Genomic DNA, 25445 nt, shown 5'->3' on the forward strand with positions numbered 1-25445 from the left:
GGATGAACGGTTTTGTGACAAAAGTTTATATTCTTGTATTATGTAAAGATGACTCTGAAGTGAACAGATTTTTGTCTCAGAAATTATATCAGTTATCTATTGTTATGTAACAAATTATCCTAAAATGTAGCAGCATACTACAACAAACATTTCATACCTCACACATTTTCTGAGGATCAGGAATCCAGGAGTGGTTTAGCTGGGATTTTTGGCTCAGGTCTCTCATGAGGTTGTAGTCAAGCTCTTTGCCAGGGCTGCAGTCATGGAAGGCTTGACTGGGGCTGGCCGATGGCGCACACCCATGGCTGTGGGCTGTGGACGGGGTGCCTCAGTTCCTTGTTGGCTTTTGGGCTTTTGGAAGAAGGTCTCAGTTCCTGTTATATAGGCCTTTCCCTAGGGCTACTCTGGATGTGGCAGTTGGCTCCCCCCAGAGCAAGCAATCCAAGAGAACAAGCAAGGAGGACACCACAGTGACTTTTATGACCTAGTCTCCAAAGCCACACCCTGGCACTTCTGCTTTCCTCTGTTCCTTAGAAGTGAGTTACTAAGTCCAGCCCATTGGCAAGGTGAGGAAGATTAGGCTCCATATCTTGAGAGGAGGAGTATCAAAGACTTCATACATATATTTTAAAACTACCACAGTAGTGATGTTAACATCTCACTTGAATAATTTATTTGAATTTTTTTGCATCTAGTAGAACTCTGTGCTTGCATGTACTTGCTACTTTTTTGTTGGCAACTTTTTAATCATAAATTTTCTATTTCCTAAATAGAAAAAGCAATACATGTTCATTACAGATTATTTAACAAGTGTAGAAAAATATGAAAAACATGAATCACCCATACATAATTCTACAAACCAGACATAATCACATTTAACATGTTTTTGGTTTGTAGTGTTTATGTACAAATAATAATATACATACATATATAAACATATATCTATATATCTTATGGATAATAAACTTTTGGATATTGTATCTATATTCTTATCCAGATACATAAGGAGAATTTACTCTTATAATTAAAATTTATTAGAAAACAATTTAAGAGCTGCATAACATTCTATAGGTAAATGTTTCTTTCCTTCCTTAATCTTTTTTTCCTATTTTTGAACATTAGGCTATTTACTTCCTTTTATCACAATAAATAATAATCATCTTATAGCTGATTATTTTCATATAAGATCCTACAAGTAGAATTATAGGATGAACTTATTACTAAATTGCTTTCAAGGAAAGTTATATACATTTGTATTTCTAGCAGTAGTTTAAGTGCCCATCTCATTGTAATTTGTTGAGTATTTAATATTATCATTTCTTAATCTTCTTTAATAGATGAATTTCACTTTCCTTTGCTTTGCATTTTGTTGACACGCCAGTTATTTTATTGCGCCTCTGCTCCAAATTCACTCTTTGTTGTTTGTGAAAATGTACATGGGAGACTTTCTATATGCTTCTTTTGCAGCTTACATGATGTCATGCTTTGTCAGTAGGGGGCACTGGAGAAACACTGTAGGAGGAAGTTGGTCTTTCCTGATCCTGGGAAGCTGACTTTCTTCCTTCACTGCTCTACCCAGAGTGATTTCTTCAGTGCTAGTTGCCCGTAGGGTGCAGCTCTCTTTATCTTGTTGGGTTCCTCCAACCCCTTTTGTAGCTTTTGATTTGGTGTGTGGTGGCACGGCCTGGAGACCCAGTAGAGGCCTGTGTCCTAGCTCAGATCATTACTCTCCATACCTTCTCACCTTGGTGCATGCTCCCAGAGAGAGCCTTGTGGGGCTGATCATCTGGTAAGCCACTTGCCCCACCTTTGTCCCATGCAGCCTCAAAGATGCCACAGTCCCAGGCATACACAGAGTTGTACTAGGTTCCTGCAGAGATGGCCCCTGCAGCCCCCCCGGTCCTAGCAGCACCGGCAGTAGCGCCCTTGACTTCATTTGTGTGCCTACCCTTCAGCCTCAGCTTATCTGTGCCCCTAGACTTTGTTTCCTGCAGACCTCCAGACACCGACACTCTGTGATCTGGCTTTGTGCCTGCAGAGAAGCCCCAAGACCCTCTGCTCACCTGCCCACCTGATCCACACTCCAGAGGGTTGTTCCTGCTTGTCCTATGACTGTGGCCCTGCTGTGTCCTGGGCAACCAGAGGATGTCTCCCCTATCCACTGGGCTGCAACCACACCTTCTCCAATGAATTCTCAGCTCCTCACTCCAAGCTTTTCCTTTGTGGGGTATTCTTCCTCAGCCTTAGGGTACCCTTTGGAGTTCCCTTCACATTTTTATAGTTACTCTATCATCACAGCTAAGTAATTCTTTATATTAAATTTCCCCTGTTTAAATGACTGTGTGGTTTCTGTCTCCTGATTAGACACAGACTAATACAACTGATCACTATTAAGATACAACTTTTTTCACATACTGAGTAGCCATTTGCATGTCCTCTTCTGCAATTTTACTTTTCAAGCCATATGTCTTATTTATCCTATCCAGGCATGGTATTTTTTAATGCATTTTGTAGACTTTCAATATATTAAAGATGAATCTTTTGTCATGTTTATGGCAGATACTTGACGCTACTTTAAATAAGTATACTGAATTTTAACCATTACATTTGCTTTATTTTTGTGAGATGAGATTTTCTTATTAACTGATAGATAATAGGAGGAAGATGCAAGCCCATGTCTTATTCAGCAAAGGAGATTTCCTAGGACTGAAAAGCTCACAGCACACTTTTACTTTCGTCTGGTTTAGGATTTGGTTACACTGAGAAGTAATACCTTTGTCTTAAACATGTTTCATATTTTGATAATTGATCTTCCAACTGGGTTTATTACATTCAACCTTATCCCATAGTGTGTGTAATATAATCAGTTTAATCCAATGCTTATGAGGAATGCAAATAGAAGTAGTAGTGGAATGGAAAAGAGCTGCATAAAACTCCCTTTTAATACAGAGTTCATAAATAAAATCATAGATGATACTTGTGGCATTCTCAGTGCTTTTTCAGATTGGTTAAGTGTACTTGATGGACCCTGAGTGTTGTTTTGTAGAATGAGTTGTCTTGGAGAAAAAGGGCAGAGCTCCAGATTTCCAGCCCAACTTCGGCTACCAAAGCTTTGCATTATCTTCTATATTCATTCAGCAACAAATGGTTATCATGGGTCAAGTCTTAGCCTAGCCAACAAAATACACTAAATCTCTGTGATATGTTTGTTTGGAAAAATAAAGAAAACTAGTTCAATTGACAAAAAAAAAAGCTTAAGAACACTTTTGAAAGTCATCAGTAGAACAGAGGGGGAAAAAAAAGAAGGGCTCAGGTTGAGAAAATTACGATTTGGATTTCTTAACAGAGTCCATAATCTTTTCCATCCCAAAGGACAGACAGCTCTGATGTTATAGACAGCCCAAAGCCACCTATCCATAGAAAGATAGTCCTAGATTTTATGAAAAGGCTAGAGTTTAAGGAGCTGTGAAACACCATCACCATCAGATTCCTTGGTGGGGTAGTAATGTGCTGATTTTTTATTTTAAGAGCTGGCAGCTTTTACTTCTGAATCATTTCTGAGAGTCAGTTGATGAGAGTTCTCTTGACAGTTGAAGCTAAAATAAGTTTTAGCTGCATGGTATCTGAAGATGCCATTTAAATTCAAGTTCATTGAGTGTTTTACTATAAAAACTATTTGGAATACATAGTATCCGAGCTTATTCCAGTTACTGAAACTAAATTCAAGTTCCTTCAGTCTAACTGTGAACCCTACTTAACCCCTTCAGTTTAAAGAGAGACAAGCTTTTTCCACATTCAGTTTCCTACAGATTCAAGTTCACATATATTTGTATAAATGCAAGTATAGAATTTATGCACTCAAATAGTTGTAACACCCTTCTAATTTTGTTGAAGTGTTTTAGCAATAGTGACCTGTATTGCTAAACTGTTGTCTCTGTTTTTATTACCTGTTTACTTCGAAGACATTTCAGTATGATAGCCTTTTCTGTACTGAATCTGAAATAAGGAGAAAAAGAATATTAACAGCTGGACACATTTTGTGCCTTGAACCTATTAAAGAACAAAGCACCCAGTGTGCAAGCTCTTAACTTACTTTGCTATTGTTCTTTGAATCTCTCTTTTCTCTTCTTCATTTAATCTTTGAAGGATGGATTCCAGGAGAGAAAAATGAAAGTTAATATACTGAGCCACCTGAAAGAAAAACAAACAAAAAAAGCAGAGCATTTGTGTGAGAGATGCTGAGTGAGGAGAGGGCAAAGACAGATTCAGGGCAATGGCATCCATACATCACTGCTAATTTCTTCTGCATCTTTATCCATGAGGAAAATGCGAGCATTCTTTTTGGATGGTCCCTGTAGGAGTCTATGCAGTAGCGGAATGTCTGTTTTCTTTAGCCGTCTCTGCTCTGCAAATGAAAATAAGAATCAACTACAGTCAGGAGTCCATTCTTGAGAAAAAAAAAGAAACATAATTTGTCCATTCATTTTGCTTCTTCAGCTCACTTTGAGAGACCTAAAAAGAACATACAACAGGAGGAACTCACTCAAAAAAGTAAATTGAAATTAAAACCTTTAAATGAACTAAAAATGGACTTCTTTCTCTTGCTATCCTTCAGGGTTTGACTTTCTATCTCAGAATGCCAACTTTGCCTTTGGTTTGGATGTTCAGACAAATCTTCAGTCCCATTTATGCCTTTTATCATGCAACACTCCTAAAAAATTCTTTACAATTTTTCATTCATTCAACAAATATTTATGGATCTTTCCTAGTTCCATTGATGTAATTCTATCTTTCTAGTAGTTCAGATCCAAAACTTTGTAATTATCTTCAGTTCTTCACTTCTCTCTCACCCCACATCCAATCCTTGGCTTTTCTTAAAAATACATTCAGAATTGTTATTCTCATCAGGGGTATTTTTTATTATTTCATTAAACTATGGACTTCATCCATTCAACCATAATAATGAGATGAGAAAAAAATAACTTCCTATTTGGTATCGTCCCAGAACTTCAAATTTCCAAAAGTCACAAATACTCCCACCACAAAATACTTCTAGCTTTCTGCTGAAGTAGTTTCACATCTGTGATTTCATTTTAGGACACAGTACCTTTACATTCATTTTCTTTCCTCCTCCCTTCCTCAAATATTTTTTGAGTTCCAACTATGTACCAGGCCTTGTTCTCTGTACTGGGTACACTACAGAACAAAGCAGAGTAAAATCACTTCCCTCATGAACCTTACACTCTAGTGGAGAAGAAGATGATAAGGCAGATACATCAATAAGACATGTCACATATAGTGATAAGTATTCAGGGGAAAAAGTAAAGCAAGGGAGGGGGTAGAAAGCATGCACATGTGTAAATATGTGTGTGCAGGGGAGAAGTTTGCAATTATTGTAGGGTGGTGGAGGAAGGCCTCACTGAAGATGTAACATTTGAGCAAAGACCTGAAGGAGATGAGAGAGGCACCATGAAGCTATTTAGGGGAAGTGTGTGCCAAAAGGGTAAGTAAATAAATAGAGCACCTCTGAGGTCAGTGCATGCCTAATGCTGTCAAAGAGCAGCAAGGGAACAGGGTGGCTGGCACGGAGATGAGGGGAGGGTTGTTAAACGATGAAGAGAAGAGGTAATGGGACCAGCACAAAGACTGTGAATTTACTGTCAGAAGAGAGACCATTGGAGGATCTAAGAAGAGGTGTGACATGGTCTGACTTCCATGGTTAAAGAATAATCTGTCTGCTCTGTTGAAGTAGACTGAAGGGGAAAAGGTGGACCAGTTCGTCCTTTCTACAGTATCATGTGTTTCCTTGGGCTTTTAAAAGTTCCAAGTGTCAGAACTGTTCTCATCCCCTGGACTGGACTTACCCCAGGAAAAAGGGCAAGAGAGGATCTAGGACATAGAAGTCCAGCTTCCCCACAATTAAAGTGACATCCATTCCTATGTCCACAGAGTCAGTGTTCATTGCTTTAATTCCTCTACCTTTTCTGAAGCAATGGGGAACTCCATAATTTAGCTCCTGTCATTAACCCACCAGAATCCTCTTCTGACCTTTACATCTTGTATTAACTTGGTTTTGCATCCTCGATTTGCTTCATTCTTGATATCACAGGGCAATGTTCCTTGCTTCATGGTCACCTGGGATAATTATTAGAAATATGTATTCCCAGACTGTCCTCAGATCTGGAGGGGCTTGAGAATTTGTGTTTTAAATGAACTCTCCAGGTAATTCTGAAGGGTGCTACAATTCGAGAAACACTGTTATAGATCATGCGCTTAGTAGATAAAAGGTATTAAAAAACACAGCTATCTATTTTCCACTTTACTACCCAAACAGGTGCTATATGCTCCATTCTTTTCTCTATTCCTGGTCCCTAAAAAGGTCCTAGTTATGATTATCTTCAGTTCTGGATTTCAAGTATAAGAAATTTTGACACAATATAAAAGCAAACATAATTTTCACAGGTAAAATTTAAATAACTACATTTTACAGTAAAAATAAGCATTTTCCCCAGATTTTAAAAATAACATACGTATTGGGGAGGGGAAAGGAGGTTATATAGGTCAAAGAGTACAAATTTTCAGTTATTAGAAGAATAATTTCTGAGGATCTAATGTACACTTGAAAGTTGCTGAGAGTAGAGCTTAAGCATTCTTAGCCCAAGAAAAAAAAGAGTTAACTATGTAAGCTGATGGATGTGTTGATTATCTTGATCTTGGTAATCGTTGCACAGTGTATATGTATGTCAAATCATCACATTGTACACTTTAAATATATACAATTATATTTGTCAGTTATTCCTAATTATTCCTCAATAACATACATACTACTGTAATTATGAGGAAAAGTATAAGGCAGAAAGTAAAAATCACCCAGAATCCCAGAACTCTAGGATAAGCAGCTTTTCACTTTTTGTGTCCATCCCTTCATATATCTCTTTATGCACACACACAAACAATACATAAAGGTGGTCGTATCACACTTGCTATTTTTATTGTACACATATATTTTTAAAAATCATAATTTGTTTTTTGTTTTTTCCTTTTGTGCTTTTTCTCCTTCCCATTGTCTTTTCTGTATCTCCCCAACCCCCTAACCAAGTAATCAATGTTAATGGCTTGGTATTTTTCGTTCCATACCTTTCTCCCTGATCATGTGATCATATAAACCACATATATAAATAAGGATTTATAATTCTTTCTTAAAAATGGGATCATACTATATACATTTATAGGCATCTTGCATTTTTAATTAAATGTATGTTGTAGAAGTCCTTCCATTCAACTGGTATAGATCTAACTCATTTCATTTAATGGTTGCATAATAATCACTTATTAAATCATTCCTCTATGATGGGTAACTTTGCCTTTAGCTTTTTGTCATTATAAATAGCCTTGCACATAAATCTGTAGGCAATAGTCCTCTTATTTTTGTGAAACAGATTCTCACCAGTGGAATTGCTGGGCTAAAGGATATGTATACTGTGGATTTTAACAAATGTTGCTAGAATGAATTTTAAGAAAGTAGACAGACAGATCTTCACCAGAATTGCAGAAACATATGCTTTTACCCTTATCCACACCAGACATAGGTGATAATATTACATTGAATTTAAGGATTGAATTTACATTTCCTTAACTTTTGCATTTCCTTTAATACTTGTATTTCCTTGAGTTTAAGACTTTCCAAAAAATATTTACTGGTTACTTTGTTATTCTTTGAATTGCTTTATCATACTTTATTTTTATTGGATTGTCTTTTCATTATCATTTTGCAAGAACTTTTTGATATTGTAGGTATTAATCTTTTATCTGATATTCTTCATAATGCTTGTATCTTTTTTTTCTTTTTTTAAAAAATTATTTATTTTCTTATTAGTCGTCCATTTTATACACATCAGTGTACACATGTCAATCCCAATCTCCCAATTCATCACACCACCACCCCCACCACCCGCCGCTTTCCCTGCTTGGTGTCCATACATTTTTTCTCTACTTCTGTGTCTCAATTTCTGCTCTGCAAACCAGTTCATCTGTACCATTTCCTAGGTTCCACATATATGCGTTAATATACGACATTTGTTTTTCTCTTTCTGACTTACTTCACTCTGTATGACAGTCTCTAGATGCATCCACGTCTCTACAAATGACCCAATTTCGTTCCTTTTTATGGCTGAGTAATATTCCATTGTATATATGTACCACAACTTCTTTATCCATTCGTCTGTCGATGGGCATTTAGGTTGCTTCCATGACCTGGCTATTGTAAATAGTGCTGCAATGAACATTGGGGTGCATGTGTCTTTTTGAATTATGGTTTTCTCTGGGTGTATGCCCAGCAGTGGGATTGCTGGGTCATATGGTAATTCTATTCTTAGTTCTTTAAGGAACCTCCATACTGTTCTCCATAGTGGCCGTATCAATTTACATTCCCACCAACAGTGCAAGAGTGTTCCCTTTTCTCCACACCCTCTCCAGCATTTATTGTTTGTAGAATTTCTGATGATGCCCATTCTAACTGGTGTGAGGTGATACCTCATTGTATTTTTGATTTGCATTTCTCTAATAATTAGTGATGTTGAGCAGCATTTCATGTGCTTCTTGGCCATCTGTATGGCTTCTATGGAGAAATGTCTATTTAGGTCTTCTGCCCATTTTTGGATTGGGTTGTTTGTTTTTTTAATATTGAGCTGCATGAGCTGTTTATATATTTTGGAGATTAATCCTTTGTCCAATGATTCATTTGCAAATATTTTCTCCCATTCTGAGGGTTGTCTTTTCATCTTGTTTATGGCTTCCTTTGCTGTGCAAAAGCTTTTAAGCTTCATTAGGTCCCATTTGTTTATTTTTGTTTTTATTTCCATTACTCTAGGAGGTGGATCAAAAAAGATCTTGCTGTGATTTATGTCAGAGAGTGTTCTGCCTATGTTTTCCTCGAAGAGTTTTATAGTGCCTGGTCTTACATTTAGGTCTCTAATCCATTTTGAGTTTATTTTTGTGTATGGTGTTAGGGAGTATTCTAATTTCATTCTTTTACATGTAGCTGTCCAGTTTTCCCAGCACCACTTATTGAAGAGACTGTCTTTTCTCCATTGTATAGCCTTGCCTCCTTTGTCATAGATTAGTTGACCATAGGTGCGTGGGTTTATCTCTGGGCTTTCTATCCTGTTCCATTGATCTAGATTTCTGTTTTTGTGCCAGTACCATATTGTCTTGATTACTGTAGCTTTGCAGTATAGTCTGAAGTCAGGGAGTCTGATTCCTCCGGCTCCATTGTTTTTTCCCCTCAAGACTGCTTTGGCTATTCGGGGTCTTTTGTGTCTCCATACAAATTTTAAGATTTTTTTGTTCTAGTTATGTAAAAAATGCCATTGGTAGTTTGATAGGGATTGCATTGAATCTGTAGATTGCTTTGGGTAGTATAGTCATTTTCACAATGTTGATTCTTCCAATCCAAGAACATGGTATATCTCTCCATCTGTTGGTATCATCTTTAATTTCTTTCATCAGTGTCTTATAGTTTCCTGCATACAGGTCTTTTGTCTTCCTAGGTAAGTTTATTCCTAGGTATTTTATTCATTTTGTTGCAATGGTAAATGGGAGTGTTTCCTTAATTTCTCTTTCAGATTTTTCATCATTAGTGTATAGGAATGCAAGAGATTTCTGTGCATTAATTTTGTATCCTGCAACTTTACCAAATTCATTGATTAGCTCTAGTAGTTTTCTGGTGGCATCTTTAGGATTCTCTATGTACAGTATCATGTCACCTGCAAACAGTGACAGTTTTACTTCTTCTTTTCCAATTTGTATTCCTTTTATTTCTTTTTCTTCTCTGATTGCCGTGACTAGGACTTCCAAAACTATGTTGAATAATAGTGGTGAGAGTGGACATCCTTGTCTTGTTCCTGATCTTAGAGGAAATGCTTTCAGTTTTTCACCATTGAGAATGATGTTTGCTGTGGATTTGTCCTATATGGCCTTTATTATGCTGAAGTAGTTTCCCTCTATGCCCACTTATTGGAGAGCTTTTAACATAAATTGGTGTTGAATTTTGTCAAAAGCTTTTTCTGCATCTATTGAGATGATCACATGGTTTTTCTTCTTCAATTTGTTAATATGGTGTATCACATTGATTGATTTGCGTCTATTGAAGAATCCTTGCATCTCTGGGATAAATCCCACTTGATCATGGTGTATGATCCTTTTAATGTGTTGTTGGATTCTGTTTGCTAGTATTTTGCTGAGGATTTTTGCATGTATATTCATCAGTGATATTGGTCTGTAATTTTCTTTTTTTGTAGTATCTTTGTCTGGTTTTGGTATCAGGGTGATGGTGGCCTCATAGAATGAGTTTGGGAGTTTTCCTTCCTCTGCAATTGTTTGGAAGAGTTTGAGAAGGATGGGTGTTAGCTCTTCTCTAAATGTTTGATAGAATTCACCCGTGAAGCCATCTGGTCCTGGACTTTTGTTTGTTGGAAGATTTTTAATCACAGTTTCAATTTCATTACTTGTGATTGTTCTGTTCATGTTTTCTATTTCTTCCTGGTTCAGTCTTGGAAGGTTATACCTTCTAAGAATTTGTCCATTTCTTCCAGGTTGTCCATTTTATTGGCATAGAGTTGCTTGTAGTAGTCTCTTAGGATGTTTTGTATTTCTGTGGTGTCTGTTGTAACTTCTCCATTTCCATTTCTAATTTTATTGATTTGAGTCCTCTCCCTCTTTTTCTTGATGAGTCTGGCTAATGGTTTATCAATTTTGTTTATCTTCTCAAAGAACCAGCTTTTAGTTTTATTGATCTTTGCTATTGTTTTCTTTGTTTCTATTTCATTTATTTCTGCTCTGATCTTTATGATTTCTTTCCTTCTGCTAACTTTGGGTTTTTTTTGTTCTTCTTTCACTACTTCTTTTAGGTGTAACGTTAGATTGTTTATTTGAGATTTTTCTTGTTTCTTGAGGTAGGCTTGTATAGCTATAAACTTCCCTCTTAGAACTTCTATTGCTGCATCCCATAGGTTTTGGATCATCGTGTTTTCATTGTCATTTGTCTCTAGGTATTTTTTGACTTCCTGTTTGATTTCTTTAGTGATCTCTTGGTTATTTAGTAACATATTGTTTAGCCTCCATGTGTTTGTGTTTTTTACGTTTTTTTCCCTGTAATTGATTTCTAATCTCATAGCATTGTGGTCAGAAAAGATGCTTGATATGATTTCAATTTTCTTAAATTTACTGAGGCTTGATTTGTGACCCAAGATGTGATCTATCCTGGAGAATGTTCTGTGCGCACTGGAGAAGAAAGTGTAATCTGCTGTTTTTGGGTGGAATGTCCTATAAATATCAATTAAATCTATCTGGTCTATTGTGTCATTTAAAGCTTGTGTTTCCTTATTAATTTTCTGTTTGGATGATCTGTCCATTGGTGTAAGTGAGGTGTTAAAGTCCCCCAGTATTATTGTGTTACTGTTGACTTCCTCTTTTAGAGCTGTTAGCAGTTGCCTTATGTATTGAGGTGCTCCTATGTTCTGTGCATATTTATAATTGTTATATCTTCTTCTTGGATTGATCCCTTGATCATTACATAGTGTCCTTCCTTGTCTCTTGTAACATTCTTTATTTGAAAGTCTATTTTCTCTGATGTGAGTATTGCTACTCCAGCTTTCTTTTGATTTCCATTTGCATGGAATATCTTTTTCCATCCCCTCACTTTCAGTCTGTATGTGTCCCTAGGTCTGAAGTGGGTCTCTTGTAGACAGCATATATATGGGTCTTGTTTTTGTATCCATTCAGCAAGCCTGTGTCTTTTGGTTGGAACATTTAATCCTTTCACCTTTAAGGTAATTATTGATATGTATGTTCCTATGACCATTTTCTTAATTGTTTTGGGTTTTTTTTTTTTATTTTTTTATTTTTTTATTTTTGGCTGTGTTGAGTCTTCATTTCTGTGCGAGGGCTTTCTCTAGTTGCGGCAAGCGGGGGTCACTCTTCATCGCAGTGCGCGGGCCTTTCACTGTCGCGGCCTCTCTTGTTGTGGGGCACAGGATCCAGACGCGCAGGCTCAGTAGTTGTGGCTCACAGGCCTAGTTGCTCCACGGCATGTGGGATCTTCCCAGACCAGGGCTCGAACCCGTGTCCCCTGCATTGGCAGGCAGATTCTCAACCACTGCGCCACCAGGGAAGCCCTGGGTTTGTTTTTGTAGGTCCTTTTCTTCTCTTGTGTTTCCCACTTAGAGAAGTTCCTTTAGCATTTGTTGTAGAGCTGGTTTGGTGGTGCTGAATTCTCTTAGCTTTTGCTTGTCTGTAAAGCTTTTGATTTCTCCATCAAATCTGAATGATATCCTTGCTGGGTAGAGTAATCTTGGTTGTAGGTTTTTCCCTTTCATCAGTTTAAGTATATCATGCCACTCCCTTCTGGTTTTTAGAGTTTCTGCTGAGAAATCAGCTGTTAACCTTATGGGAGTTCCCTTTTATGTTTTTTGTCATTTTTCCCTTGCTGCTTCCAATAATTTTTCTTTGTCTTTAATTTTTGCCAATTTGATTACTATGTGTCTCGGCGTGTTTCTCCTTGGGTTTGTCCTGTATGGGACTCTCTGCGCTTCCTGGACTTGGGTGGCTATTTCCTTTCCCATGTTAGGGAAGTTTTCGACTATAATCTCTTCACATATTTTCTTGGGTCCTTTCTCTCTCTCTTCTCCTTCTGGGACCCCTATAATGCGAATGTTGTTGGGTTTAATGTTGTCCCTGAGATCTCTTAGGCTGTCTGCATTTCTTTTCATTCTTTTTTCTTTATTCTGTTCCGCAGCCGTGAATTCCACCATTCTGTCTTCCAGGTCACTTATCCGTTCTTCTGCCTCAGTTATTCTGCTATTGATTCCTTCTAGTGCATTTTTCATTTCAGTTATTGTATTGTTCATCTCTGTTTGTTTGTTCTTTAATTCTTCTAGATCTTTGTTAAACATTTCTTGCATCTTCTCGATCTTTGCCTCCATTCTTTTTCCGAGGCCCTGGATCATCTTCACTATCATTATTCTGAATCCTTTTTCTGGAAGGTTGCCTATCTCCATTTCATTTAGTTGTTTTTCTAGGGTTTTATCTTGTTCCTTCATCTGGTACATAGCCCTCTGCCTTTTCATCTTGTCTATCTTTCTGTGAATGTAGTTTTTGTTCCACAGGCTGCAGGACTGTAGTTCTTCTTGCTTCTGCTGTCTGCCCTCACTCTGGGTCTCTAACTATTTGCTGGGCTTTTTTCAGAGGCAGCAGGGTAGAAAGACGCCAGAGGGTCTGCTTCTAGGCCTTCTGCTTCTGCTCCAAGTCCTCTTCAGTGGTGCCTATCTCTGTGATTTTCTTCCATAGCAGTTGATAGTTGAATAAATTTTAAAACTTTGTTTATGTGTCTACAGTTGCTTTCATTGTGACCCTTCTTCATAACGTTTGTATCTTTTATCAATACATTTTTATACAGTTCAATGTTTCTACCTTTTAGTTCTTTTCCAAAACAACTAGAATGAATACACACACACACAGACACACACACACACTCACTCTTAGAATTTTCAAAAATTTAATATATTTCTTATATTTAAGCTTTTGATTTATAAGGACTTTAATTTTGTATGTGTTTGGAAATCCAGCTTTCATTTTCTTGTAATTGTTCCAGATCAAAATGTATTATTTTATTTTATTCAATTTCTGGCTCAAACATTCTGATACTTAAGTTATAACCTGAGCTACTTTTATAATTTAACATTTAAAATTTTTCAGTTTTAAGGCTTTCAAAGATTTCATTTCAGTATTGCCTTAGGGTTTCTCTAATCTTTCACTCCCTGCTCCTAGCACCCCACATATAGCCTCTTTCAAATGTCCTGCTGCTAAACTTTTACCTCCACCACAAAGTTCTGCACATTTTTCTCTACTGAGGAAGAGAGAACACTCCCACAATGGGTCAGACACTGTGCTAAGAAAGATGAGGAAGAAATGAAATGTAATGATGACTCTAGTAAGAGCTAAAATGGTAAGGGAAAGTGAAAAAGAAAGAAGTACAGAGGTCAACTTAAATGCCTAACAATTCCTGGGAACCTCCCACCTATTCTCCAGTGCTCTTTGATCACCATTCAGATAATTTAATGACTGGCCAACAAGCAAAGTCTTTTGTATTATAAACTCTTCTAGGATACCTTATTCTTAGGGTGTCTTCCTCTGAAATTGTGAAATACGAATAATGTAAAACACTCCCCCTCTCTTCCTTCTTCCTTCCCTCCCTCCCGTTCTTCCACAGAAGGAAGTAAACTTCTTTTCTGCCTTTCTTATGGGCAGAAAACGATAACACACTGGAGTCATGTAAGAACAACCACCAAGCTTTCTTACCTCCTGTTGCAAAAATAATGTAAAGTGCAAAATCCTGGGCACTATTTTCAATCTGTCAATGGAAAAACAAGAACGGACATGAATTCTTTGTTGTCAATGTTTTCTAAGCCAACCAGACCCAAATTATATATGTTTCTTCACTTTCATTTTTCACTTTCAGATATAAAACCTTTTCTGCTCCCTGGGGATAATGTAATTTCTCAGGCACAGTCCATTTATATTATAAATGGACCCATGCAGTTCAAACCCATTTTGTTCAAGGGTCAACCATACATAGGAAAGAATTCTTTGGAACTGAACATTTAATTTCAGAAAAATCCATTTATGTGCCTACAGTTAAATTATATACAAGATATTTATAGCTCAGTTCACTGATAAAGATTACCTTAAATTTTTGGAGAATTTGCTTTATTACTTCTTCAGTTCTCATATTACTGTTTATTCTGACCTTAGTTTCTGATCCAAAGGCTGGAGTGAAAATTGATGTCTAGAAGAGAAAAAAAAAGATTGATATAATTTTAAGGTCTTAACGTGACAAACTAATGAGAGTCAATATTTTGAACCTGGCCTTCCTTTGGACAAAAAATCCAAGATCATCAGTTTAAAAATTTGCTTTCTTACTTTTACTTTCTTTGTTGTTGTTGAATACTGTACTATGTATGCCTTTAAGCAGCTTTTTATTTTTTCTAGAGTAAGTTAGGTAAAACATCATTTGAGAATGTTCAAAACAGTTTCACTTGATAGTCACACCATTCTTCAGTGTAGTTTAAGATTTCAAAATCCCTCCTGGTTGGGACTAATTGTTCTAACTTGTTTTAATTTGAACTGTATAAAATCACTCCTTTTTGGTTGGTCAGAAATGGTCCAGTGTTGGCAATTTCGTATGGTTCAGCCTATATCTCAACTGAGGATTGAGGTAAAAGTGTTGCTAATTGAATATCTAGAACAATATTTCCTGCAAGTTGCTCTAATCAAGAGTCTGCCTTTTAGATAATACTTGGTAAAAGGTTTCCATGGTCAGACAAGTCTGACACATCCCTCTTGTGGATTAGTAATGCACCATAAAAAAATCATAAGAAACATAATCATAAAATTTTTTCTCATTATTTGATCATCATTCCTATTTTAAAATAAATAGAATCCTGAGAGAGATGAAAAAAATTAAATGGAAAATTCCAGAAATAAACAATTCATACGTTTTAAATTGTGTGCCATTCTGAGTAGCATGATAAAATCTTGCACCATCCTACTCCATCCGGCCCAAGATCCCCAACCATTGACAATGTCTGCTCCTGACAGCCAACTATCGACGTCATCATGGCTTGATGGTCCAGGATCATCTGAAGCAGATGATTCCCCTTCTGACATACTGTCAGAAGGTCAAGAGTAGCCTAATGCTGCATCACCATGCCTCCGTTATTCGCCTCACTTCATCTCATCACACCACGGGTATTTTATCATCTCACACCCTTACAAAGGTGAATACAGTGCAATAAGATATTTTGAGAGAGATGGAGGGAGAGAGAGACCACATTCACATAACATTTTTTACAGTATATTTTTATAAATATTCTACCTTATTATTAGATATTGTTGTTAATCTCTTATTTTGCCTAATTTATACATTAAATTTTATCATAGGTATGTATGTATAGGAAAAAACAGTATATATAGAATTCAGTGCTATCCTCGGTTTCAGGTATCCACTGGGAGTCTTGGAATGTATTCCCTCTAATACTGGAGGCATTATCAAGAGGTTTCATGATATGAAAACATATCTTACGACTACATCAACTTAAATTCCTAGATGCCCATCATTGCATACACATTGATAGAGTGCTTTGGGTTTCGGGGTTTTGTTTTCTGCTAGTTATTATACTGCAGTGAATGATATTTGTGTGAAATATCTTTAGTTCCGCTTGATCTCTTTCAATCAATATCAATAAAGCTAATGTAAACGGAGTTCTTCCTTCGTGCAGATACTTATGCTGAGTACTGAACTCACCTCATTCCACTTAATCCCATCAACAGCCTTGTAAAGAAGGAAGGATGAAGGAATGAAGGCTAAGAGGTTGAGTAATTTTTTATTTGCTCAGCAAGAATTTGCAATCAGGTCATCACGCTGCAACACCCAAGCATTCAGCTATGATGCTGTGCTGCCAACTTTAGTGCCCATTTCATTCTTAGCCCTGCATATCCCATCTGGAAGCTGCTCATTTGGAATAATGTGGCTTTCACAGCCTACTTTAACACAAATCACCCCACAAGTGCTGATGACATACAGCATAATTCTGAGGAGAAGAAGAAACCAGGACAATTGGTAGTTGCATATCTGTGGGGGACTGTCAATGTTACTTTTTGGCCAGGAGGAAATTCTTGAGCCAGAAAAATGTCTAATGTGAACAGAGAATTCACAAGGGAGATTTCTCCGTACCAGTCTCCAAAGGAACATATGGATACTCTCTCAAGGGATGAAAAAGAAGGAAAAAAGGTAGAAAGCCCTAAAGAAAAAAAGCTTATGATGAATGAGTCAATATTTTGTATGAAAGGGCTTAGAGTGGTGCCTTGCACAGAGTGAGTGCTTTTTAAGTATTTATTAAATGAATGGATGAATGATCGCTAAAGTACATGACATGAAAAATTTGAGTTCTACAAAAACATGATGTATTTCCTACCTTCGGCCAAGTTAAATGTCTTATAAATACTATAGAAAGGCACATATAAATTTAACACATATTAAGTGAAAAAAATCAAAATGCAAATAGTATAAACTACAATTGCAGTTGTGTAAAAAGTGATATGGGTTTATGTATAAGACCTGGAAAATTTAATTGATCAGAATAAACAAGCCTATAGCTGATTTTTTCCTTTTATTTAAATATTAATGTTTGAATGTACTTTGAACCAATCTCTTTTGTAGCACTTACATATTTTAATGCCATTTGTGGATGTATTGGTTTCTTTGCCCAAGCTCTGAGCTCCATGCTGGCAAAGGCATCAATTGAGTCATCTTTATATTTCCAGTGTGTATCACAGGGCCTGCCACTTAGGGTTCACTGATCATGTTGGTTAAGAACTTGGGTTCTGGCATCAGACAGAAGCTGGGTTCGGGTTCAGATTTGCTACTTAAAAGCAGTGTGACCGGTGATGGATTGTGTAACCTCTGTGAACCTCAGTTAACTCATATGTAAAGTAGGGAACATAATGGTATCTGCTTCATAGGATTGTTTTAGTGATTAATGAGATAATCCATCAAAACAGTTTAATGCTTAACACATAGAGAGTACCCAATAATAATAGTAGTAGTATATCTAAAGGCATTATTATTATTTTTAATTGTAAATTGAATTGAGTGATATTGTTAGCACAATAGACAACATTCTTTTAAATGACATTAATGAAACTGTAACTCACTTCATGATTATAAACGTGTCCGTTAATAGAGGCCCTATGCTTCTGTCTGTCCTTTCTGTCCATCATCGGAGGCTTCATCCTTTTTCTCACCAGGGTTGCTTCACTCATGGTTCTATAGAGCAACGGGGATTCAGGTTCTTCATCTGCATGAAGCTTCAGAGTGCTACTGTGATAAGATAAATCATCTGGGGAGAATAAAGGTTATAAGCCCATATAATTTAGCTGCTCACCTCTTTGCATCGTGGGTGGATTTGATTACATACTTAGTAATTATGTAGCTAAGCAATGGACTATAATGCTTTTAAACAGAAAACAGCAATGATCTTGTTTAAGAATAGGGCCATCTGGTGACACTTGTTTTCCATTTTACCTTGGAATTTTAATTATATTGTAATTAGAGTATAAGCACGTGATACTTCATCTTTCTCTAGCACTGGTGATTAAATAAAAATAGATTTTTATTGTATCTTTGGTGCCAAGAGATTGGGATTCCCTTGTGTTTAGATGAGTGTTGTCAAAGGGCTAATTATAAGGACCCTTATATAAAAGATGCCAAAAGGCCATAAGACAAAAATAAGGGAATCCTGGAAGGAGCATCATGTTTGTTACAGAATCTGAGTTGTTACAGAGACAGCAGAGAGGACTGAACTGAGAATGCTTTGAAAAAAATTAAGCTAAACATTGGAAGTTGTTGGTAGATTCATGAAGATAATGCCAGCACCATACCCTTGTTCAGTCTGAAGCCAGTTTGGTAATATCACCATCCCGGGAATGTGAACCCCACCCCAGCCTCAGTCATCATCTTCTCCTTGGATCTCTACATATTACATGAAAATGAAAATCCATGTAAAATGTAAGATATCATGCCCGAGTCTCAGTAAATGACAGATACTAATATTATTACTAACACATCATCATTATTATGATTACTGTTGTCACATGTCATAGGGGCTGGCATTTTCCATTCGTTTGTCAAATTTGATATGAACTCACTTGATGTTCAAGTAGATTTCTCTTTTTTAAATAAATGCTTGAAACAACCCTATCAAATATAGTGAATGCAGTATATCTGCCTCTGAGAAGCAATGTTATATAAATATCTATTAACCGAAATGTTCAGCCTCTCAAAAGATGTAAAATTCAATCTGAAGGGCTTGGTCTAACATAGAAATCTTCTGAGTATAATAAATGATCCTAATCCTTGGGGAAAATATAAAACAATTTTATGTACACAAACTTTATTCAAACCATCAGTTCTCCCTAATCTAGTAAATCTAAGGGACTTGATGTAATTTAAAAAATAATGTTTTTATATAGCAAAGTAAGGTTCTTAAACATCATATGAGCACTGTAGTGACTTGTTAGTATGTTCCTAAAATATATTTTTTTAATATAAAATAAGGGTTTAATAAGTAACGGTATATAAAATGTTGAATTTCAGAAAAACATTTAGGATTCATGCTTTGTATTAGTTTAAAAAAGTCTCCTCATTAATAAGATTTTGATACTGACCTTCCTGGGAATCTGTTGCTCCAGACACTGGAATCTGAGTCCTGTCCAAATCACTAATACGGTAAAGATCATCAAATTCTCCCCAGCGTGTCATTCCCCTGAAAAGTAATAAATCTTGTAAGTGATATTATTCTATTCATAAAAAGGCATAGCATGGTTTTCAGATTTACAGTATTAATATAGTGCTGTGGGCCTCTGTAGGTAGACACATCATCCTAAGTTATAACAATTTTTTATATTATTAAAATTATATTTATACCAGAGTAGTCAGCTTGCATTTTAAATAATTCTTATACTGATTTTGAGCATGTTTTGACACAATAATTCAGTTACACACTGAACCACAAGATTATATAGATTCTGTAAAACATATGTGCCCATGGAATTAGTAGAAACCAATATAATCCATTCATTTTTTTTTTAACATCTTTATTGGAGTATAATTGCTTTACAATGTTGTGTTAGTTTCTGCTTTATAACAAACTGAATCAGCTATACATATACATATATCTCCTCCCTCTTGCATATCCCTCCCACCCTCCCTATCCCACCCCTCTAGGTGGTCACAAAGCACCGAGCTGATCTCCCTGTGCTATGCAGCTGCTTCCCACTAGCTATTTATTTTACATTTGGTAATGTATATATGTCCATGCCACTCTCACTTCGTCCCAGCTTACCCTTCCCCCTCCCCGTGTCTTCAAGTCCATTCTCTATGTCTACATCTTTATTCCTGTCCTGCCCCTAGGTTCTTCAGAACCCCCCCCTTTTTTTTTTTTAGATTCTATATATATGTGTTAGCATATGGTATTTGTTTTTCTCTTTCTGACTTACTTCACTCTGTATGACAGACTCTAGGTCCATCCACCTCTCTACAAATAACTCAATTTCGTTTCCTTTTATGGCTGAGTAATATTCCATTGTTTATATATGTCACATCTTCTTTATCCATTCATCTGTCGATGGACACATATGGTCACCTTATCTTTGATAAGGGAGGCAAGAATATACAATGGAGAAAAGACAGCCTCTTCAATAAGTGGTGCTGGGAAAACTGGACAGCTACACGTAAAAGAAAGAAATTAGCACACTCCCTAACACCATACAGAATCCATTCTTATACAGATATCTCACAATGCTTTTAGGAGAGTTTAGATACAAAGTGTTTATTCTGCCAACTTGCGTTAAGTTCCTGTTGTATTCAAAGCATTTTTAGGTAAAGTGACTCCAATATAGTGATATAAGGCCTATCTTTAAGACCCTTGAGCACAATAAAGAATGCAATTTATAAAGGAGGAAAGTGTATGAGAAACTTCTTTTCTGGAAAATCATGATTTATATAGGGTACTAACAATTTTCAATGCATTCTAATGCCCAGAATACATAAAACTGGGCAACTGCTTATTTTTACCAGTTGGGCCAACACTCATTGTTATTTTCTTTCTGGCTTTAGATAAGCTACTTATCTTCTCTGTGCACTAGTGTTCTCACCTATAAAATGGGGATGATTATAGTATGAGGTAGGATAAGGTTATTGAGAAGATTAAATGAGTTAATTTGTGTAAAATCCTTGAAAAAGTGCCCAACACGTAGTAAGCACTCAATATGTGTTAAAAACTATCGTGATTGTCCTCATCTTCATTATCCTCCTCATCATAATCCCCATCATCTGTATCCATTTCATGATGGGTCAGGAGCCATTAGGGATCCAAGGTGTTTCTAGATGTCTCTAGGTTAATAGACACTATCGTAGCTGGGACCAGTCTTAGTTCTACTAAGAGTCTCTTCCATAATGTCTGTTTTCCTTATGACGAAAAAATATTCACCCATAGGGAATTTGTGGCATTAATTCTTCCCAAATGTCACTGGTGGCAACAACAACAAAAAATGCTTATTCATACGAATGGTGGCAAATATGAATAAACATGGTCCTTTTCTTCCTTGATCTCTGATCTCTTCCTTTGATGTCTTTTTACAACTTCTATATCATTTGAGCCTCATAATAAAAGCCTTATGACATAGATAAGATAATCCTAATATATTTGTTTATTAATTTTCTAGTAAGCTGTACTATACAGAATATAGCCAGTCAAAATAAATGTCTTAAAAGTCCAAGAACTTTAGGCAATAACTTTAACTCAAAGGAGAACTGTTTTGGTCCTGACTCAGACTCTAGTTATTCTTCCTTTTTCTTTTTTCTTTTCAATTGAAGTATAGTTAATTTACAATGTTTTAGGTGTATAGCAAAGTGATTAAGATATATATATATATATATATACGTATATATTTCCTTTTTCAGATTCTTTTCCATTATAGGTTATTACAAGATATTGAATATAGTTCTTGTGCTATACAGGAGGTCCTTGTTGTTTACCTATTTTATATATAGTAGTGTGTATCTGTTAATCCCAAACTCCTAATTTATCCCTCTCCCAATTTTCCCCTTTGGTAACCGTAAGTTTGTTTGCTGTGTCTGTGAGTCTATTTCTGTTTTGTAAATAAGTTCATTTGTATCATTTTTTTAGATTCCACATATAAGTGATATTTGTGGTATTTGTCTTTGTCTGACTTACTTCACTCAGTATGATGTTCTCCAGGTCCATCCATGTTGCTGCAAATGGAATTATTTAATTCTTTTTTATGGCTGAGTAATATTCCATTATATATATATATATATATATATATATATATATATATATATATATACAACATCATCTTTATACATTTCTCTTTTGATGGGCATTTAGGTTGCTTCCAAGTCTTGGCTACTGTAAATAGTGCTGCTATGAACATTGGGGTTCATGTATCTTTTCAAATTAGAGTTTTAATCTTTTACGGATATATGCCCAGGAGTGGGATTGCAGTATCATATGGTAACTCTATTTTTAGTTTTTTAAGGAACCTCCATAATGTTCTCCATAGCGGCTGCACCAATTTACATTGCCACCAACAGTGTAGGAGGGCTCCCTTTTCTAGTTATTCTTATGATAGATAAAATTATCAATTTTCCCCAATCTATAGAAGATTAATTTAAAAAGGCAGATGTGATTATCATAGAAAGAGTGTTAGCAATGGAAAAGACAGAATACCAACGAAAAATGGAAACTAAAAAGGCAAAGCACCCCAATGCTATCTCCCATGGGGGAAGATGAGAGAGCCCAAGCACACCAGATCAGTGATGTGCTATAAATTCTTGGTAATCCTGCCCAACTTCACCCCTGTCCTCACCTTCTCTCAGCTTAGTGGTGTCACACAAATACAGAGAAACAAACATGCCTCAATATGGTCAGTGTTTGGCCCATTTTCCTTCCTACCATCTTAGCAAAAATAAACAACCCCCCCATCATCCCCAAACCCACCCGTTTTCAGCTCTGGATTGTGTAATTTGAAGCGTCTCCACATACAACTGTGCAAGTGACTAAGCTTGAAGGCAGTTACCCAAAGTTTTCCAAAGAAAACTGGTTGGGACTTCATGTAATATCAAATAGCTTAACTTGCCCAAGCACAGGACTCTTAGCGTTGCCCTGATCAAGCTTCAGGATATACACCATTAGCAAATTTAAACTGTGGGGAGGTTTTCTAATGAGCTGCAAAATAAAAAGGAGGTAGAAATTTGATAGACACATAGAAGACGGCCACTTCTCCACCCACATTGTAAAAGAAAAAACACTATTGATGTCATTCAAATGTACACCTGTCCAGTTTTTGCTCTTTATGCCATTCTGCCATGACTTGTCCAACGCACGTCAAAGCAGACTTTGGAAAGACATTAAAAGCAGAAATGAAAACTGGTGCAAGCAAACATAACCTCAATAAAGCTGTTTTTACCAAAAATTTCCAAAACAAAATACTTGGACCAGATATGAGAGATCAAAGTACTGTCCGTAGAATTGTTTCCATAAAAGATCACAACTGGTCACAGCTGAAACTGATTTATTTTTAAACTTATACCGCTCCCATTAAGCTGATTCAGTGTGACTCATTTCAAAGATAATTAAAACAAACTAGCTTGACAAACTGATGATTCTCCCCAACGGTGAATTGAAAGAAAAGATTGCAGCCCTTCCTGCAGCTAAGTACACAACTTCCACGTCTTTCATTCCACATTCCATATCCATCCACTGGAGATATTAAATCTGTGATCCTGAGAGAGTAGAGGTATAAGTTCTGCCCACACAAACCCAGTGTGGGAAAGAGAACAATAAGAATTCTTAGGGAGTGAGGGAATAGTTCATTTCCTTACACAATTTCATTCAAGGCTCAGAGTTTAAATGAATACCACCTTGAGGGTGGCAACCAGAGTGAGGGTGTCTAGGATTGGATTGAAACAAAGTGGCTCTGCACCCCACTAGGGAATCAGAGACCAAGGATCTTTTTCTGACAATTCTTACCCAGCAGAAAAATCTGATACACTGCACTTCAAATATTCTCCCAGTAAGTCTCATTACTGTGGTAAAGGGCAAGCAAAGTTTTCTAGGGTAGTCTTTCTCAACTTTATTATTTTTTTTCTCAGCTTTAAACTAAAGGAGATAATTTATGTTTGTTTCACATCACTGTTCTGATAAACAATAAGAAAAGGCAAATGGATTCTATGGAAGGCACAACATAAGGAGATTAATTTATAAACTGCCACAGAATATGGAAAGGCATCAATATACCTTGTCTACCTGGGCTTCTGAAACTCATCCTCAAATTCAGTGTTTCTAGGAACAAGGGTTTGAATTTTAATTGGAGAAATTAAAGAAAATATCTTGGGATATCCATTCAAAATCATGACAGCTTAATGTGCTAATACATGTAGCTTACTGCATCTCTTTGACATCCTCCCATAGTGTTCCATATTAATCAAGCGTTCATGATTCAAATAATTTAAATGCATCAAAAAGAGCTGGCTGCTCAGAGAACTTTGCAATGAGTTCTTAGGTAATATGAAGAATGATAGCTAATTTTGCCAAATTCATACCTTGTACAGTTTCCTAAAAGCAGGGCCCAGGGGTAATTTTTACTTTTAAATGATGCTCCTCGTCATTTAGAATCATCAGCCCCATCCATCTTCTAGTACCTGAAGGTGAGGGATGCAGGGCTTCATCAGGCTGCCTAAGTCTGTGGTTTCTCTTCTGCTCTTCATAAGTACTGGACCCTTTGCCCTTCATTAGTCTGGATGGGAGACTCATGAGAAGTGGTAGATGGGGAGACAGTTTACCCAACAGAGTAGAGGTAATTTAACCACCAGGATTCCGTGGGCTTCATTCGATACTAAATTCTGAGTCCTCTCTTTGTGCCGACACACTGCTGGGCACCGGGATGAAGATGAATAAAGCATGCTCCTTACCCTTGAAGAGCTCACAGGCTAGAGGGGGACGCAGGGGTTTAAAAATACAGTTAACGGCGTGCTCTGAAAGGGATATAGAAAAGTTGTCAGGGCACCTACTACAGGGTCAGAAAAGGCTCTCTGGAGAACGTGTTACCGACCTGAATCTTAAAGGATTGGTGGGAGAGTCTAGCAAATGGATGTCGAGAAGCAGATAGGCTTCCAGGCAGAGAGTCAGGAAAGTAAGAAACTGCATGATATGTGTAGGGAATTATAAAATGTTCAGAATTGCTGGAACCTCACATTTGAGAAAGATTGGCAAGGTGCAAATCATAGTGGGACTTCAGTGTTTTCCCTAAAGGAAAAGTGGTGCTTCCCTCAAGGTGATACCCGATTTTCCTTGGTTATGACCAAAGGTCAGATTGAGGTCAAAGGTCAATCTCTGCTGCTCTCTCTCCATCCTCTCTCCTGCTAGAACTCCAGCTCATCTAGTTATGGATAGAAGGATGGATGAAGAGAACGCTTGATACCTCCATGTATACACGAAAGGGAGATGCGTTAGAAAGCCAAAGATTAAAAAGGAAAGGGAGAAGGGAGGGAGGAAGAAAACAATATTTATATCTGTGATTTCTTTGGGAATATTTATTAACTTTTCTAAAAATTGTAAAGGATAATGAAAATATATATCTCAGCCCAACTTATATATTCAAGGTACAGTTGCATAAACCCACGCAGAGTACTGTTTTGTGCATTTACTGTACTTCACATGCACTTTGTCCTGATCCTAACAGGACACAACAATCAGATAGAACATAATTAAGTCTCCTTTCCAGAAAGCAGGAAAAGCCCTTTGTTC

At 36.7% G+C, this 25445-nt stretch overlaps 1 protein-coding gene across 2 annotated transcripts in view; it reads right to left on the bottom strand.

Moving 5' to 3' along the window:
• Positions 1 to 3878: 3878 nt before the first annotated feature.
• The window catches only part of RASSF6 (Ras association domain family member 6), a 57383-nt gene continuing 35816 nt past the window's right edge, over positions 3879 to 25445 (bottom strand). For both annotated transcript variants that reach the window (XM_061191458.1, XM_061191459.1), the window contains 7 exons: positions 19282 to 19379; positions 17770 to 17954; positions 14741 to 14842; positions 14356 to 14407; positions 4287 to 4405; positions 4094 to 4191; positions 3879 to 3996 (listed from right to left, as the gene is read on the bottom strand). In XM_061191458.1, the coding sequence (XP_061047441.1) occupies positions 3921 to 3996; positions 4094 to 4191; positions 4287 to 4405; positions 14356 to 14407; positions 14741 to 14842; positions 17770 to 17954; positions 19282 to 19379 (730 nt within the window). In that variant the 3' untranslated portion in view covers positions 3879 to 3920. The remainder of the gene's footprint in view (positions 3997 to 4093; positions 4192 to 4286; positions 4406 to 14355; positions 14408 to 14740; positions 14843 to 17769; positions 17955 to 19281; positions 19380 to 25445) is intronic.

The sequence above is a fragment of the Eubalaena glacialis genome, chromosome 5 (genome assembly GCF_028564815.1).
Source record: "Eubalaena glacialis isolate mEubGla1 chromosome 5, mEubGla1.1.hap2.+ XY, whole genome shotgun sequence".
NCBI lineage: Eukaryota > Metazoa > Chordata > Mammalia > Artiodactyla > Balaenidae > Eubalaena > Eubalaena glacialis.